The sequence below is a fragment of the Hypanus sabinus genome, chromosome 27, assembly GCF_030144855.1.
Source record: "Hypanus sabinus isolate sHypSab1 chromosome 27, sHypSab1.hap1, whole genome shotgun sequence".
Lineage (NCBI taxonomy): Eukaryota > Metazoa > Chordata > Chondrichthyes > Myliobatiformes > Dasyatidae > Hypanus > Hypanus sabinus.
This window is the reverse complement of record NC_082732.1, coordinates 6,526,464-6,546,050: the sequence shown is the minus strand read 5'-3', so window position 1 is coordinate 6,546,050 and position 19,587 is coordinate 6,526,464. Positions and strand designations below refer to the sequence as shown.

Here is a 19,587-nt window from a genome sequence, read left to right as displayed (position 1 = left end):
ATTGACTTGTATTTAGAAGAACATCAGTCAACGTGGCTTTTTCGTGGGGCTGGTCATATCTTGGTAACCTGATTGAGCTGATTTGAGAAGGTGACCAAGGAGGTTGATAAGAGTAAAACTGTGAATGCTGTCTAATGAACAATATCCCTTATGGTAAATTGATTAGAATACATAGGTGATTTGGTGGTCTAGATTTAGAATTGATTTGCCCATTAAAAACTGAAGATATCAATGGGAAGGTGTTTTCAGTGATGACCAGTGGTGTTCCACAAGGATCTGTTGTTTGTGATATATATATAAATGATTTAAGACAAAAGTGTAAATGGGTTGTACAGTAAATTTGCAGACAATACAAAAATTTGTGGAACAATAGTCAATGAAGAAGGTCATTAAAGGGTACAGCAGGATATAGATCACTTAAAGTTATGGACAGGAAATGGTAGATGGAGGCAGGCAACTGAGATTTTGTACTTTGGGAGGACAGATATGAAAGTATATGATAATGACAGGACATCCAACAGCACAAATGGATGAAAGATGTTGGAATCCAAGTCCATGCATCCCGTAAATGGCAGCACAAGTAGGTAAGGAGGTAACAAAGGTGTATGGTATGCTTACTTTCATCACTAGGGATTGTAAGAGTTATAAAGTCATGTTGCAGTTGTAAAAAAAACTTTAATTGGGATTCATTTGAAGTATTGTGTGCATTTCTGGCCACCCCATTACAGGAAGGATGTAGAGGCTTTGGAGAGGCTTCAGGAGAGATTTGCCAGGACACTGCCTGGATTAGAGAGCATTAGCTATAAGGAGAGGTTAGACAAACCTGAGAATAGATGTTTGAGGGGAGATCTTATAGAGGTTTATATGACATTATGAGAGGCATAGATGGGGCAACCAGCCAGAATCTTTCCCCAGGCCAAAAATGTTGAATATTTAGAGGCATTCAGTAGATTTAAGATGAGAGGAGGAAGTTTAAAAGAGATGTATTCAGAAAACAGAAAGAAATATCACACTTTATGCCATTGCATAATCTTTAGTTATGCAGTGAATTCTTTTCCACTTCTCAATGTTTTACATTAGCAAATTTATGTAAAATACTTTTGGTAATTTACCTGGTTTGTGTTATAAATGTACTTTCTTATGTAAGTGATTTTGCCACTAACTTCTTTGAACATAAAATATTTTAATGTCTAGTTTTAACCAATGAAGCCTTTGAAACTCAGTGTCCCATCAGTCCCTGTCCTTATAGTTTATGCACACTTGAACTTAGCAGAGATACTGGAAGTGCAGCTTCAGCATTTTACTCCCGGATAACTTTCTCCTCTTCCCTCCCAACCTTGGGTATTTAGCAATGTTCCACTGAATTTGGTATTCGTCCTTTCTCTCATATGACCTTTAGGGCTACTGCTCTTTCACTGTGGACTCTTCAGAAAAAGGCACAATGTGGTACACTGCTTTTAGACAACTAAACCCTTAAGATCAAAATGCTTTTGCTACAATGTTGAATTGTTGCTTCATCAAATGGTGTAATAGGTCTGAGAATGTGAATTATTTCATCCCAATCCCAGCCTCAAATGGTCAGGGTATCTTGTGCATCCAGACCAGAGGAAGCTTCTGTGCTGTTCTTGCTAATCAGCAAGTATAGTTAATACAAATGAGAATGAAATCTCTAATTCCATCATGGAAAAAACAAGACTGCCATTTGTTTTTTCTTGAGCATACTATCAGATTGGCTATCCTCAAAGGAGGATTAAATAGCAATCAGAATCTGACTTTGAAACTTCCTCTAGATGCACCTACACTGTGGTGTTTTTTTTCTCTCTGTGGTCTGTTTAATAATCACATTGGAAATGAATCTTTGTTTGCATTACTTAAATAAGTCAAGTTGTGGAAGTAAAGAGCTTCAGTGAAAACATGAAGCCTTCCTGGGACACCACAGCAGCGTAGTGGTTAGTACCACTCTACCACAGCTCGGGGCGTCAGGAGTTCAATTCCAGCGGAGTCCGCAAGTCGCTTGTACATTCTCACTGAGATCGCGTGGATTTCCTCTGGGTGCTCAGATTTCCTCATACGTTCCAAAGTCAAACTGATCAGTAGGTTAATTAGTCATTGTAAATTGTCCTGTGATTAGGCTAAGGTTAAAGAGCTGGGTTGCTAGGTGGTGCTGATCATTGAGCTGGAAAGGTCTGTTCTGCGCCGTTTCGCTGAATAAATAAATAAATATAGATTTAATGAGATTTTTAATGAGATTTAAAAATCGCTGAACTCAGATGACAATTAAATTAATGAGGGGTCTCTTGCACTGCATTAAATACACATTACAAAATATTAGTGTTTTCTCCATCATCTTTCATGCTTTCATTTAACATGTAATTTATGTATGAAGTAGTAAGTTCATTAGTTTTATTAATAGGAATATGCGAATGCTGTTGTTAGATATACTAATAATCAATTACTACGAAACGTGTCTTACCCTATCTTAGACCCTCCAGCTCTTCACACTTAAGTAGCATTTCTTTTAATCAATCTTGTTCAACTGAAGATGAAATTGGATTAACTTCTGACTTCAGGATTTACACACATTTGCAGACTGATGGATGAAGGTACTGAGTCATTTCAGTGACTAGGGGAACTCCTGAACATCTGAACATAGGGGCAGCTTTCCACAGTGGAAGAAAGTTGATCATGGTATCCACGGCAACACCCTCTTACAGCTTGCCCTAACCATTCAGACTCTGAAATCAAGAATACTCCAAGAAACCTAACAGGGACTGAGTTGGATCTTCAAACAGAAGAGTATAGAAAGTCACAGGAGGGCATTAACAAACTTGTGAAAAAAATAATTGGCAATTACACTGAAATACTGAGAAATGTAAAGTCAAATGGTGTACTTTTGGTGAAACAGGAATGGAAGCCACTTGTAACTTGAAGTTATGATGGTGAACAGAGAGTTTAGGAAAGAGTCAAGGTATGTCCAAATGGGTAAACAGAATTATAAGCATACACTTGGAGCTTGTAGATCCCTACATACTTTGAAACTCCTGAGCTTGTGTCTTCATTCCTTGCCCACTTTCTTCACAAATTTGCTGACTTAATTCACAGGCATAGTTCTTTTTTCGGACACAAAGGACTGCAGTGCTGGAGCAACAGACAATTTGCTGGAAGAGCTCAGCGTTAAAATCCTGCACTGAAAGCTGTGGTGCTGATACAAGCTTCCAGCCAGAGTCATTGACAGTTCCTTTCCTCTCACAGCGGCTACCTGACCTGCTGTGTTTCTCCAGCAGATTGTCTGCAGCTCCTTTCCTCAAGCAGGAAGCACTCGTACAGCCCTCACTCGCGGGTGTCGGGTCTGAAGCCTTTGGTGGGCAGAGGACAAAGTTCAGTCCTTGAGGTTGCAGAGGGTTTGATTCCAGAGCTGATGAGGCCTAAGGTGTGAAGGTGGTGGGTAGTCTGAAGTGGAGGGTATAATTCCAGGGAGTAGACTGAGGAGTCATAAGGAAGAAGAGTTACAAAGACATTTGCTTTCTTTTAAGTTTTCTGACCCTTGTGAAACATGTTACAAAAGTTATATATGAATGCCCAACCCTCTTTGCCCATACTTCATTCAAAATCAAAGTTCAAAGTAAATTTATTATCAAAGTACATATATGCCACCATAAGCAACTCTGAGATTCATATTTGTGCGGGCATATTCATTAAATCCAATAACCACAATAGAATCAATGAAAGAGCGCACCCAACAGAGCAGAAAAGCAACCGACAGTGCAAAGAAAAAGAAAATAAATAATAATAATTAATTAATAAGCAATAAATATCAAGAACTTGGGATGAAGAGTCCTTGAAAGTGAGTCCATAGGTTGTGGGAACAGTTCAGTTATAGGGCAAGTGAAGTTGAGTAAAGTTATCCCCACTGGTTCAGGACCCTGATGTTTGAGGGGTAGAAACTGATCCTGAATCTGGTGGTGAGAGTCCTGAGGCTCCTGTACCTTATTCCTGATGCCAACAGTGAGAAAGGAACATGATTTGGGTGGTGAATGTCCCTGATGTTGGATGCTGCTTTCCTGTGACAATGCTCAGTGGTGGGAAGAACAAAACATCACCAGTGAATGGGTTTGGCTGGTACTTTGGCCCGGCTGTTGTCAACTTGACATCACATAATAGTTGATTTCACCAACAACTGATTCTCCATATTTCTATCAGATGCATATAACTAACATGTCTTCACACTATCCAATCTGTCAGGTTGTGCTAGTCACGTTAAGAATGTGTTCTCATGACTCATAATTGAAATTGGAATCAAATTAACATCTATATCATCAGGAAAGATGCCACATAATGATGTAATTTCATGGTTAAATTTTTTTCAGATACAGATGGACTCGGCATTAGATATCGCAATTAGTAATGATCTAAGGGCATTTAAAATATAAAGAGGTTATATTAAATAAACCGATCAAACTCACAATAAAAATTCTGTTTGCAACAGATTGCATTCACACATTTCAATAGAATTGTGGAACCAAATAGCAGAGATATTGTTGCAGATATTTAATTATACATGGGGAAGTGTAACATCCAAAGCCTGGTGGATAGCTAACATAATGCATTATAGAACTTGTCTAGGGAATTGCAGACTGAGCAGTTTAACCATAATGGTAGGAAAAATAATGGAATCCCTACTAAAGGAGAAACTTTAAAAAAAAACAACCAAAAGTGAGAAGAATAGTGATGAATTTTCTGTGTAGGCCTCAAAAGGAAATATTTTATTTGACTAGTCTTATTTTGTTTCTTGGAGAGGTGACAGGGAGTATAGATGGTGGCACAGTAGCAGTTATTATCTGGATTTTTAAGAGGGTAAAGTGGCCCATAATAGTCCAATGAATGAGGGCAGAGAGTACAATCAGAACACAAGCATCAGAATGGATAAATCACTGATTTCAGGACTGAGTGCAAATTGGAAGACAAGGTTAACTGTCCACAGTGGGACGAAGTAGGTCATGGTGGCCACATGAATCAGTAACAGACTGGATCCCAGGATGCTAAAGTAAATAGTGTAGATGTATTTAAAGGGAAGCTGGGTAAGGAAATGAGAGAGGTGAGAATAGGGGAAAGATAGAGGGAGATTGAGTGGGGCTTATGGACCGATAGGCCTGAAGAGTTTGTGCCATATCCTGTTGTAGGTGAAGAAGCTCTGCCACAGATACTTCGTAATTTTCATACTTAGCAAACATCACTGGTTCCTTTATTGCCCAACTGTTTGAGTTATGACTCTGAAGTTATTGGGAGATGAATGCTGTACTGAAAGAAACTAAGTCTAATGGGATTGCATGGACTAATTCAAGGGGTGGGCTGATAAATACAAATGAACCTCTGCAATGGGTAGTTGATATTGCATACTACCAACACTTCTTACTCATGCTTTTTCCTTGGCTGCCTCGCCCCAGGAGTTTGCTTCACTAACTGAGGCAGAGGAATGGTCCAGAATTGGACATAACTCAGACCAGTACCGAACAAATACCAGGCAAATAGGAACTGTCAATTCTTGTTAGAGTTAGGTAAAATTTAGCAGGTTTCCATCTTATACACATATCCCTCCTCCTGCATCGAATTAAGGTACCCAAAATTATTCCCAAATGAGGGAATGCCAAAGGCTTTGCCATCTGGATAGGTCTAACCAAAGTGCAGATAATGTAGTTTGTGACATTATCTGAACAACGTAGGTATTATTTCAAGTTTCTTGATAGCACATTTCTGGATTTTCTGAAAATCAGTCTCAGTATTATCAGTGGGACCTAGCTGCTTGCAAATACTCTTTAGTGATAATGTGGCTGCATTTTCAAAGTAATCTTTATTTAACATTTTACAATAACTGTATTAAATAATATCTGTTTTTAAAAAGCAGAAGTTGTTTTAATAAAGATTCATCAACAAAAACATTGATTTCTCACTCCGTAGATGCTGCCTGTTGTATTGAGTATTTCTGGCATTTGCTATTTATAATGCAGTTTTATTGCATTGTGGAAACATCTTGATTGCATGTATGGAGAGAGAACAAAACTTTAATTACAAATCCTGCAATGTTCTTTGATCCTAAAATAGAGCAAACCATTGAATGAAAAGCATTCTCAGCAACTTCAGCTTTTGCCTCTGGCAAGCTGATCACTGAAGTCTGAACTTTGTTATAACTTTTTAGTGAATTGTCATTCTCCCAAGTTGCCATTCATTAGTACATGATATTAAAGCAGAAACCTACTGTATGCAACAATTTGTAGTCTGCTACATTCCAAAATGTTGCCATTTTCTAGTATACTATACACGATTGCTTGCTGGAGCCCTCCACTCTGTGGGCTTATCAATATCATCTACTACACTGTAGCATGCTTGTTCCTCCGAATATTAATAGCCCTATATTGTAGCTTGAGAAGCAGGCTTTTTTTTCCCCACTGCAACTAGTGACTGAGTTAAGGGTGAAATGTGAAATATTTAAGGGGAGCATGAGGAGAAACTCCTTCACTCAGAAGGTGGTGGGAATATGGAATGAGCTGCTAGTTCAAGTGATTTTGAAGTCAATGTTTAAATGAACTTTGGGATAGGGACATGGATAGGTGGGGTATGAAGAGCTATGGTCTGGGTGCAGGTCAATGGAACTAGGCAGTTTAAACAGTTCAGCATAGACTAAATGGACTGAAGGGCCTTTTTCTGCATCACAGTTTTCTATAACTATCCCTCTGTGCAGAGTTCTACATTCTCCTGTCAGCTATGACAGATAGTGTCCCATATAGCAACAAAATTTACATTGCTTGGGTATCTCAGTAACCTGAGAAGCCTGCATACAGGTCGTGCACAATGAGTTAAACAGAGCTTTCATATTGTGGCATGGTACCTTGTCAGATCCATTTCTGCAGTAATAAATAGTTGGAAAAAATTAATAAAGATAAAAAATATAAATTGATTATGGTGATTAAATGTCAAAGCAGGAATAGAACCATGGCTGGTACAGTGATTAAGAAGGATTAAAAGGTTTATTTTGTTATCACCTAATGTGCTGTATCAGTTTCATTGTTTTCAAAGTCTTAGAATTTAACAATTTTTGTTAAATGTCAGTTTGAATATGAGGAACATTCATATGAGGACCAGGAGTATGTGTTAACTAAAATAAAGTCCAGAGTCTTCTTTGTGAAAACTGCCTGCAGTGTAAATTTAGTTGTTTAATGTAACAATTTAAATCAGAACAGCCAAACTTTCAGGAACTGGGGAGGTCACAGTCTGTGGATTAGCCCAAGTGAGAACAGATATGGAAAATTGGGCCATGGGCATGGTTCACGAGGAGCACCTTCAGATTCCAGGGGCACTAGGACCATTTCTTGACATGAACGGCCATTTCAAGATGGATGCTTTATAATTCCAAAGGGCTGGAGTCAATATCTTTTGGAGAGATTCACATGAGCCCAGCAGACAGCTACAGATGATAATTGCAGCATCCAAACAACCCACAGTTATTAGAGGCTGTAAGGACAGTAAAATCTGTTAGTCTGGCAGCCTTCAAACCTTGGTATACTGGGCTGGGAGGTTTGCCAGACTAATGGATATTACACCCGGTAAGAAATATCACAACACCTTCACAGAGGTATTTCAGGTACAGAGCAGATATCCTCCCAAAGTGATAAGTAGTTTAGCCAAATTTGGTGCTCTCTGGATAATAAAATTGTTAGAAACCAAGAAGCAGGTGGGAGACGTCTCAGGAAGTAACCCAATCAAGATCTAAGTGACTATAGCAAACAGAAAGGGAAGGTTATGTCAAAAAATAAAGAGGAGATTTGACTCGAGAGTAGAGTTATGAAGATGATTTAGCAGTAAGTGATACTTTACTAATAAACTACAAAATAACAAGCCCCAAGGTGTCACAAAACAAGAGAGACCATACACTTAACACAACAAGGTAGCAAGGTAACTGAAGGCTAGGAGCAACAGGTTGAGGTTCAATGGGTGAAGAAAGGACTGTGGATGAGAGATGGGTTTAAATAGGCTGCAGGTGACTCTTGTTAGCTGGGTGGAAACCGGAAGGTACTGCCTATGCAGGCCTGACAGGGTAAAAGGAAAATAAAGTGGGTAGCTAGAAAATAGAATTGGAGAAAGAGAAAAGACAACCTAAACAGGCATTTGAAGAGTGATGGCGAGTGAGAGGGGAGATGGACATGGCTGGATGATTTATGAATTGAGGAGGATGGCAAAGCTGGAATAAGTAACATTGCACAGAGAATCTTTGGTCAATGATGATATGTGAATTTTTTAAATCTCTTAGATCAATCTGAAGCTTCCCTACCACCTAGCCCTCCATTCCTTTCATCCGTGAGCCTATTCAGTCTCTGGAATATCCCCAATGCATCCTCCTCTACCACCATCCCCAACAGGCTTTACCATCCGCTTACCTCTCTCCATGTAAAAAAAAAACTACCTCTGACATCCACCTTGTACTTTCCTCCAATTACATTAAAGTTATGCACACAAGATGCTGGAGGAACTCGGCGGGTCAGGGGGCTTCTATGGAAATGAATACACAGTTGGCATTTTGGGCCAAGACTGGAAAGGACACCAGAGTAAGAAGGTGGGGGAGGGGTAGGAGGTTATCTTCCTTCTCTTCCCTTTACCTTTTTTATTCTGGCACCCCAGCTATCCTTCTTCCCAGCCATCTGGTCCAGGTATAATGTATCCTGGTTTGCTGAAGGAGATAGAGGGGTGAAGAGTACCAGACTTCCAGCTCTCTTCACATATGTGGGGTCTATTAGAGGACTGGAGAATGGAAAACCTGACATATAACATATAACCATATAACAATCACAGTACGGAAACAGGCCATCTCGGCCCTCCTGGTCCGTGCCGAACTCTTAATCTCACCTAGTCCCACCTACCCGCACTCAGCTCATAACACTCCACTCCTTTCCTGTCCATATACCTATCCTGTCCATCTGTGTTCATCTTCAACACATGAGTTCAACTGTGGGAGTGCTTCTAGATGGAGAAGATACAATAAAAGGAGAGGACTGGAAACACTAAGCTACTAAAGAAACAATCAGTATCAGAGAAGGATTATTGAATAAGATATGTTCTGAAACAGAGAACAAAATAGGGCCAGTTACACAGCTGGAAATGTATTACAGAGACTCACAGAGCCTGGGGGAAATTGAAGAGCAAATGTAGAGACAATATGTAAGAGTACATAGGCACCTGGAACAGATCATAGTGGAAGATGTCAATAATTAGTCGGTATTGGTAGCACAGGTGGGAAAGAATTCCTGAACTGCATTTGGGTGAATATTTTGCATCCTGTATAGCAGGTTCAATTAAACAGAAACACAATTCTGGTCTGATTACTGGGGAATAAATCTGGTCACACTACTGGAATCAGTTCTGAGGAATAGTGTAAATCTCTGTTTAGAAAAGCAAAGATTATTCAGGCATTTTGTTTAGGGAAGATAATATCTAACAAAGTTTATATAAATGTTGGTGGGAATAACAAGGTGACCAATGAGGGAAGAGTGTTTCAGGTAATCTACATGGATTTCAGCAAGATGTTTGATACTGTCTCTCATTGCAAGTTGCAGCAGAGGGGATAATGGAAAATGAGATAGATTGCAGGTTGGTATAAATAAACTGGTTTGTTTTCATCCAGAATAAATCTGAGGCAATATGTTTAGGAAGATGCTATAAAGTATGGATGACAATGAGTGATAAGAAGACTGTTGAAGTTCACGTCTATAAATCCTGTTTGGAAAGATTAAACAACTATGGTTATTCGCTTCCAAACAGAAGAGACTGAGGGAATTCCTTATGACATTAGGAGGGGCCTGAGAAAAATAAATGAAATCAATATTTCCTTCAGCAAAAGATGTCAAAATCCAGGGAGAACAGATTTCTGGTGATTGGTATAAGGAATAATGGGAGATGAGGGAAGAGGTTTTCACCAAGAGGGCAGTCTGGCCTGGAACTCACTGCCCAAGTGGCTGCTGATTTTACCAGTACTTCAAGAGCTGCAGGGCTGTGGATGATGCTTACAAGACCATGGTAGGTTTGGATAGGGTAGAGTCTTCTCCTTTTAGTGCATCGGTCAATGATGAAATTATAAAAGAGAAAATGTTATGCAGAAATGGACTATGAACTGGAAATCTCTACTCACAATGGTGATGGAAATAGAGTTTGGAGAGGGAATTGGATAAGCACCTAGATGAAGTAATGGATGACACAGTGGAACTGCTGCCTCTGGTATTCTGTGTAGAGTTTGTATATTCTCCCTGTGGCTGCTGTGTTCTCTAAGATGTTCCAGTTCTGTCTAAATCCCAAAGATGTGGGTTGATAGGTTGATTGGAAAACCTAGAGGAGGATAGAGTGAGTGATAGGATCTGGGGCGAGTTGAGTGATAAAATAAAGTAGGATTAGTGTAGGATGGGAGATGCAAGCGGAACTGAATTAACTTTATTTCTTAAATCCTTCACATGCATGAGGAGTAAAATTATTTTCTTCTCCATCTAAATGTGCAATGTGCCATTAATAGTCATTTGTAATAAATATTATGTACAACAGGTCAATATAGCATAGAAATACAATTGTGTCAGCATGAATTAATCAGTCTGATGGCCTGGCGGAAGAAGCTGTCCTGGAGCCGGATGATCCTGCCTTTAATCCTGCGGTACCATTTCCCAGATGGTAGCAGCTGGAACAGTTTGTGGTTGGGGTGACTCGAGTCCCCAATGACCCTTCAAGCCCTTTTTACTCGCTTGCCTCTGCAAATGCCTTAAATAGTGAGAAGTTCCCATCTACAGATGCGCTGGGCTGTCCACACCACTCTCTACAGAGTCCTGTGATTGAGGGAAGTACAGTTCCCATAACAGGCAGTGATACCGCCAGTCAGGATGCTCTCAATTGTGCCCCTGTAGAAAGTCCTTAGGATTTGACGACTCATGCCAAACTTCTTCAACTATCTGAGGTGAACGAGGCACTGTTGTGCATTTTTCACCACACTGCCAGTATGTACAGACCAAGTGAGATCGTCAATGATCTGCATGCTGAGGAACATGAAGCTGTTCACCCCCTCAACCCCAGATCCATTGATGTCAATAGGGGTTACCCTCCCTCCATTCCTCCTGTAGTCCACAACCAGTTCCTTTGTTTTTGTGACATTGAGGGAGAGGTTGTTTTCTTGACTCCACTGTGTCAGAGTGATGATGACTTCTGTGTAGCTGCCTCGTTATTATTTGAGATTAGGCCAATCAATGTAGTGTCATCAGCAAATTTAATTAGCAGTTTGGAGCTGTGGGTGGTGACACCGTCATGGGTAAACAGAGAGTAAAGCAGGGGACTTAAGACACAGCCCTGAGCGTCCCCTGTGTTGAGAGTCAGAGGGGTGGAGATGCAGGAGCCCACTCTTACCACCTGCTGGCAATCTGACAGGAAGTCCAGGATCCAGCTGCACAAGGCAGGGTCAAGGCTGAGGTCTCTGAGCTTCTTCAAGCCTGGAGGGAGTTATGATGTTGAATGCTGAACTGTAGTCCAAGAACAGCATTCTTACTTAAGTATCCCTTCTCTCCAGATGTGCAGAGCTGTGGCTATTGCATCATCTGTCGATCAGCTGCGTTGGTAGGTAAATTGTAGGAGGTCCACTGTGGGTGGTAGCAAGCTGCAGATGTAGTCCTTCATCAGCCCCTCAAAGCATTTGATTAGTACTGAGGTGAGTCCAACAGGACGCCAGTCGTTCAGACATGTTACTTTGGTCTTTTGGGTACAGACACAATGGTGGATGCTTTGAAGCAGAAGGGCCCTCTACACTGGGAGAGGGAGAGATTAAAAATGTCTGTAAACACACCTGCCAGTTGGGCCGTACACATCCTGAGTACCTGCCCTGGGATGCCGTCCTATTTATAACTCTACAGCTCTATGAGTGGGTATTGTTTTACAAATTGCAGATTAACAATGGCAGGATTAGGAAATAGAGTCATAGAGTACCGCAGCAGGAAAGCAGGTTAAAAACAGAGCCTTAATATAATCCAGTGTGACTCACACCATCTCTTCTTAAATAGCAGGCCTTCTGCATGACTAGACAATAAAATACAATGCCTAGCCAAAGATATAAGTGAAATGTAGGTGCTCAGTGAGTTCACAGATGGCACAGATGTTCTGAACATCTGTCTACAGTTTGAAGGTTGGTTAGACTTCGCCAGGTTAACACAGGGATCAGGAATCAATTAACAGGCAAGGTGTATGTTATTAAACTAAGTGTAGGTAATCTTATCTTATGATTAAATCATGATGAATACTGGCAAATGGAGCAGGTGAGATAGTTTAAAATATAATTTCCTACCATCTAATGAGCAGTGAATTTTGAACTGTGCAGTCTATTTTATTTTCCTTATTATATCTTGGTGCTTCGATGAATTGATGTAGGAGATACTTAGCTTTATGATCCATTAAGCCATTTTCTCGTGTTAGTTTTGGATTTAGATTTTGTAGATCTTTATTTTCTACAATAAAGATAATTCAATGCAGCAACCATTCTTTCTCTCTGATAAAGGTTTTTTTGCAGTTCCCTCCACACCTCACAGATCCTTTAGAAATACTCAAACTGTAATGAAATGCACTTTCCACTTTGAGCCGCTGGTGACGCACTTTGCACTGGCACAGTGTGGAAGACAAGCCCCTGTTCCAGCACATTTCCCCTGTAGTCCCATCTTGTCACTTCATTACTCACTTTTCACCTTCACAAGAAGAAAACCGACCTCAAGCAAGCAATCGCAAAGTGCTGATAAAATTCCAGAACATGCAATCCCAAAGGTTACTTTTAATTCCTGTTAGAAATAACAAGCCTTCTGTGTAAATTGTTAAACTTGCAGGATGCTTCAGATGGTGACGTTTGGTAAGATCTGGCAGGAAATTTCCCTTCTCTTTTGTTGCAGTCAACACTGAGTGAAATAGATCGCGATTCATGGATACAGCTCAATCCATGACAGGCAATGGTCCTCCCCACCAGTGAGTGCATTTACACAGAGCACTCCCACAAGAAAGCAACAACCATCATCAACGACCCTGGCAGGATCAGTTATTACCCTACAAGCATAAGGCTCCTGAACTTGCATGAAAAGTTTAATTCACCACTGCTCTAAAACTGATTCTATAACCTACAGACTCTCTCCCTGGTCTCATGTTCTCAGTATTAATTTCATTTACAGTCTGTCTTTTGCAAAGATCGTTTACCAATCTTTTTGATGTGTTGGTTTTCTTAATGTTATTATGCTTTTCTTTTTTGTAAATGCCTGAAAGAAAATGAATCTCAGGCCAATATATGGCAACACATACATACATACTTCAATAATAAATTCACTTTCATCTTTGAACAAATAAGTTTTTAACCTTCCTGACGGCAGGCAATGCAGTGATGATGCAGACCATCGTGATTCTCAGCAATTAACCTCAATCATTTAGTCTGGCAACAGATTTAAGGATGAGCTGAGGCTGAACTACTGACCAGAAGATTTGAGAGCCTCTAATACAAAGTCATCCATTGCTACATCATCCAAATCACACGAGGAAGAGATTTTAAGCCGAAAAATGTCTTACCTTGGCAACTATCTCTTTGCTCCTCATAGCCAGCACTGCAGACGCATTTCCCAATGGGAACAAGCCACTCCCCCTCTGCACTGCAATACATCTTGGGCGTATCTCGCTCTTCACTGTGGTCCACACATTGACCTTGAACTTCGACCAGGGAGGAGGAGTCAGCTCCAGTCACTGCATCCGGAAATACAGCCAAGTTCCGAATTGTGGCCGGGCATTTCTTGTAATAGACCCTCACAGACACTATGGCGATGCAAGCTCCTATATCCTGGAAAGCCAGGTAGAAGCCTTTTTTCTTCAGTGGACCCACTCCACGAACTTCAGTGTTTAATTTCAGCTTGCGCACTCCCAGGTCTACACTGGTGAAGCTTTCATCAGCTGCCACTGTGTCAATCTTGACAAACTGGTTCTCCCACACATGAGGACCAATATCTCTGTCAGACTCAAAGTAATACAGGTTGAATGTCTCCTTGCAGGTCCCCGCAACTCCTGGCATGCTGTTGCAGTCTCGCAGGGTGAACTTTATTTCTATGTATATCCGGTGTGCCCCATTCCGCTGGAGCCAATTAGTCCTCAGCCAGTTGTTTTGGTTTGGCGACATGACATTGCAGACTTGATAGGTGTGGATTGGAGTGAAGAATTCATCCATCTCACTGATAGCATCCCACTGGAAAGAAAAACAAGTGGATTTAATAATGCTTTTACATGTGCCTCAGAGGGGATAAAAAGTGGTTATAAAGCAGGAATACTGGAGATATCATACTCAACATGTCAGGCAGAGAGCTAAGCAGAATCCACATTTCATGTCACTGACATACCCTGGTTCCAACATATGATTTCATTTGTATTTTGTAGGAAAGCTTAAAGTCTGCTCCAGGTCTCACTGGACAGATACCATCCACATAACCCACACTTGCACCTACAATACTTTTTGTATCTCTTGCCAGGTTGTCATCACTGGGTCTCCAGATTCTGGCCAATTCATTCCATCCGTCCTTTGGCAACTCTAAGAAAGACCAATCCAATGAGATGCACTACCCTGCTCTTTCTCCATTGCCGTCAATTATTTCCTTTTTTGAACTTTTCTGCATTAGTTTTCCACATACTCTGGAGACATTACATTGTCAATTAGGATAGCTGACCAGAAAAGAGCTGCTCATCTTGCCTTTGGCTCCTATGTTAAATTCACTATATCTGTGTGCTCTGGTAGCCACCATCCTTGACTGGGAAAATAGCCTTGCTCGAATTATCCATTCTGAATCCAGTAAAATGCCATTAATTCAGCACCCTCTGGGCTTTGGTTATTCCAGACGGGCAGATTCTTCAGAATATTGAATGTTGATCATGCTCAACACACTTCGAATTGTTTTAGTTGCTTCTCAGTTGGATAATAAATCTAGTGTACACATGTGGGGTAGGGATGTGGGCACAGGAATTGTGATTCAAGAAATAGAATCCAGCGAATTTAGAGCATGTAGGGAACAAGCCGCGAGTGAGTTTTAAGGGAGCGAGGGAATTAGAGCACCAGAGAGTCTAAAAAGAAAATGGGAAATGGGGCACTACTGAGCTTAATAGTAATATATGAAATAAAGATCTGGTATATTTTAGGGAAGTTTGGAAACACCACCCAGTAAATCTCTTGTGCCCTGTCTACAGCCTTGACAGACTGATGCTCACACTTAATGTCCCAGCTGGTACCCAACCACTGAGTTCCTCTCATTAGCTTAACTACCTTGTACTGGATTTTCAAACAAGAATTGTGGCTCAGACAGACCTGGGAGTTATTGCATATGTATCACTAGAACCTTTAGGTGCAGCAAGCAATTGTAATGCTGATCCATATTGTAAGGGAATTTGAGCACAAAATTAAAAATATCTTCCTGCATTTACATAGAAACACTGGCTCTGGGCCCAGCACATAGAAGCGATCACAAGGAAGGTGTACACATCTTTATACTTTTAGGAGATTCAGGCAAGGAGGTTCAGTTTATCACCGAACAATTTTAACAGGCCTCTTCCGATGTCCTGTTGAAGGTATACAGACCGGTGCATTATGGTATGGTATAACAATTTATTTAGATTATTTAGAGATACAGTCTGGAACAGGCTATTCTGGCCCAACAACCCACCTGTCTAACCCTAGCCTAATCACAGGACAATTTCCAATGACCAATAGCCAATACAACTCCAGATTGTGGGAGGAAACCGAAGCACCCGGAGGAGACTAACACACTTCAAGGGAGAGCATACAATCTCCTCGAAGCGGTGGGAATTGAATCCAAGTCACTGGTGCTGGAAATTGTTAAACCAGCAGCTAAACTACTGTCTCGCACATTCTCCTTCTAAACCTCATTCTCCTGTCTTCTCCCCATGACATTTGACATTTTATCCCTAACAAAGTTAAAAGTTTTCTTCAAAATGCCTGCTAATTGTCTACCTAATTTGATTAGTCAATGCCATTAATTTGTTAGTAACTCATTTACATTCACATCATTATAAATGCTTCATCTATCACATATCAATATTGGTGTCTGTTCCACCACCATTAGGTTGTTTCTTCGCATGTGAAGTGTTTCTTACGTGAAGTCTTCAAGCTGTCACATTGAGGGATACAAAGATTAAAATGGGCCTGTAAGGCTTTAATAGTGTTCTAAATAGAAAGCTTACAAAGTGTATTGGAGAGTAGTAGACTCAGCTCAACACATCATGAACACATAACCCCTCACTATCAGTAAATCTACTCGAGGCACTTTCTCAAGAAGACCCCCACCATCATATCATCTTTCATCTGGGCAGGAGGTACAGAAGACTGAAGTCTCACACCACCAGGGTCAAGAACTGCTACTTCCCTTAAGCTATTTGCTTCTTGAACCAATATGCACAACCCATATCATTAGAGGTAACACACAGAAAATGCTGAAGGAATTCAGTAGGTCAGGAAACATCTATGGAAAGGAATAAACAGTCAACATTTCCGGCCAAGATCCCCCTTGTGTTTCTAGAACTCATTACTGAGATTCAATGTCACTCGATCCAGCCTCTTTGTTGTGGCACAAGCCTTCATTATCCTGGTCCATGCCTTTATTGGGAGCTTCTTCATCCACTTTAGATTTTTGGGTTACGAATATGCTAAGGTGGTTCTTCATGGTTAGTTTTGGGGAGGATGGTTGGTTTGTCTGTAGGGAATGAGGGCTGTGATTTGGGGCATGTGGGCCAGAGTTTGTGGGGATGTTGAGGGAAGGGTTGGGGGCTGGAGGTGAAGGCCACCTGGCAAGGAGAGAGAGGAGGAACATGGCACAGAGTCTGGAGGGGTAGATGCTGGTGGAGGGAAAGCAAGAAATGGTGGGACCAGCTGGTGGGGAGGGAGAGAGTGGGTGAGACCTTGCAGAGAGAGATGGTGGAAAACCTGGTGGAGGGGGAGGGGGAGGGGGGAGTCTGTACCTGGACGGCCTGTTGTTTCATAAGTTCTGCATTATGATCTGCATTTTTATTTTAAATACCCTGACCAATATCCCACTGTCTTCAAGAATTTGTGAGTAGATAGCTCAGGTCTTTTGCTTCTTGTCTCCTTTAAAATTGCAACAGTTCACATTGGCTATGCTACATCTTCCTCTGGAAATAGATTACCTCACACGACAGTAATGGTGAACCTACTGCTCGGAGCAGAGCATGACGGAATAATCAGGCCTTGCTCTCTGGATTATTTGAGCCAATATTTAGGTTTAATTATTAAACATTAAAACATTTAATCCAAAGGTTTTGCAAACTCCCATTGAGCATTGTATGTGATGGTGCTTCATGAGGAGTACGGGATGGAATGATCCCCTCACCGAGAGGCCAATTCTCTTGGACCCTGACCGGGAGACTGACTCGTAGTACTTGAACAGTTCAGTTCACCCACTTGAACTAATCTCAATGATACATCAGAAACCTCTTCAGTTTATTCATCCCAGGGACACTTTATAAACTCACATTTCACAAACAAGTGACTTGCGTATATTCATGTATTGAAAACATGACCTCTGCACAAAAGAAGTTGCAAATGCAAAGCCTGGGTAAATGATAGCTTATGTTGGACCATTTATAAACAATTGGTGCTAAATTCCTTTTTATTTGCATTTGTGAATCATTGGATTTCTGTGTAGCACTGGGTTTGTCACCTCTTCTCACTTTCTTCCAAAACGCATCATCACCCTTCCCAGCAATGAAGTCTGTCACCTTGAACCTGTCCTTTTCATCAGCCTGTCAAAATCTCCCTGAAGCCTTGTGCTACCCTGTAGACCTCAGAACTTCCCTTCACAGTACCTGTTGCTCCTTTCTCAAGGACACTCTACCTTCTAACCTGCCTGTCATTTCCACACTCACCTTGCTCTGTCACTGTGCTATTGAACCCATCAACGCTACCTCACTGCTTTTTATTTTATTTACGTGTTTTTTGCCATATTTATTTTAACTTAGCTATTTAATAGTCATAATGTATATACTTTATTTCAGTTTTTATCTCTATATTTACTTATGTATTGTACTACTGTTGTAAATTAACAAATTTCACAACATACATAACATACGCTGATAATTTAGCCCAATTCTGATTTGTTTCAATGCCTTTGGTCTCTCAGAGTTCCACTTCTGACCCTTCTACTTTTCATATTCAATAGAAAAACTTCTAGCCTGTTTCGTTGATCATTTAATTGTATTGCCAAAAAGCATTTGCAATCCCCCTGGGATAGAGGTTTCTTTCTAACTCACTGAAATTAGGCTTCTTCAAGCTGCTTATCCAGTGGTTACAGATAACATTTTTTAAAAGGGGCAAAAAGTGACCTTGCATGCAAAAAGGTTAAGGAAAGTTTGCCAGAAACACTGTTTTATCTCGATGCAAGTCATTTGCAAAGGCCTGGTGTGAAAAGCCTGGTCGACCACCAACGTAATATTTGTATTTCAAAAGAATGATAGAAGGCATTCAGGAAACCATAAACCCTTTAACTTTATACCACTAGAACTAGAATTGTGTAAAAACTGGCAGATAAAGTTGCTACTTCACAGCTCCCGTGTCCTGGGTTCAATCCTGAGCTCTACTGAGTGCACATTCTCATGTGACCTTGGAGGATTCCTCTTGGAGACAAGTAAGAGAAATACAGATATATATTATGAGAAAACCCAAAAGAGCTGCAAGTACTCAGCTGCTTATCGACATCTCATCTGGACTGAGAAAGCCAGTACTAAAAGGTGGGGAAAAGGGGTGTGGCTAGAGCTGGCAAGTGACAGGTGAGGAGCTGAACTTGGTTTCAACCTATAACGTCAACTACCCATTTCGCTCTATCTAACACACTGAGTTCCTCCAGCAGCTTATTGTTATCTCAGAGAGAGATGAACAAAGTTAACATTTCAGCTCAATGACCTTCCTTCTAAACCAATGACATGTCATCGAACTGAAACATTCACTCAATTTCTCTCTCCACGTATGCTGCCTGACCTGCTGAGTGTTTCCCGCGCCGTTCGTTTTTACTCCAGATTTCCAGCATCTTCTATTTTTCAGTATGAAGATGTTGCACTCCTTCTACTGGTGTGATAGCTCTGCCAGTGAGTCTCCGTTGCTCAGAAAATCAATAGGCTCAATCCTCTAGGGTTTGAATTGGATTTGGTTATGTTGAAAATGTCAAATTTTAAATTTACTTTGTTTTTCTACTTCCCTTTTCCTTTCTTTGATCTTTATCTTCCTCTGTTACTGTTCTGTCTTTATCTGCTTCGCATTGAATACACTTATGTACCCTCCATACAGCCCTTGCTAAGTTCACTCCTCACTCTTTGTATGTTATTGATTCTGTTGTTCATGAGGTCCAGATGGCCTCACATTTCCAGCAGCTTTATCATTGCACTTCTGACAGACAGTAGTCATTCTTGTCTGAAATTTTATGTGCAAATCACGCAAGACCTTGTAAATAACAGGAATGTTGCATTCAAAGTCCCATCTGTCATTTACAGGCA

The 19,587-nt window shown here is 40.7% G+C and overlaps 1 protein-coding gene across 2 annotated transcripts in view; it reads right to left on the bottom strand.

Moving 5' to 3' along the window:
- epha8 (eph receptor A8) overlaps window positions 1-19,587 on the bottom strand; it is a 627,227-nt gene that overhangs the window by 337,572 nt on the left and 270,068 nt on the right. Inside the window, exon 3 of one of the 2 annotated variants that reach the window (XM_059951704.1) lies at window positions 13,606-14,269. In XM_059951704.1, the coding sequence (XP_059807687.1) occupies window positions 13,606-14,269 (664 nt within the window). Of the gene's footprint in view, window positions 1-13,605; window positions 14,270-19,587 lie in introns of those variants that run through there. The other variant, XM_059951705.1, reaches the window with a different exon arrangement.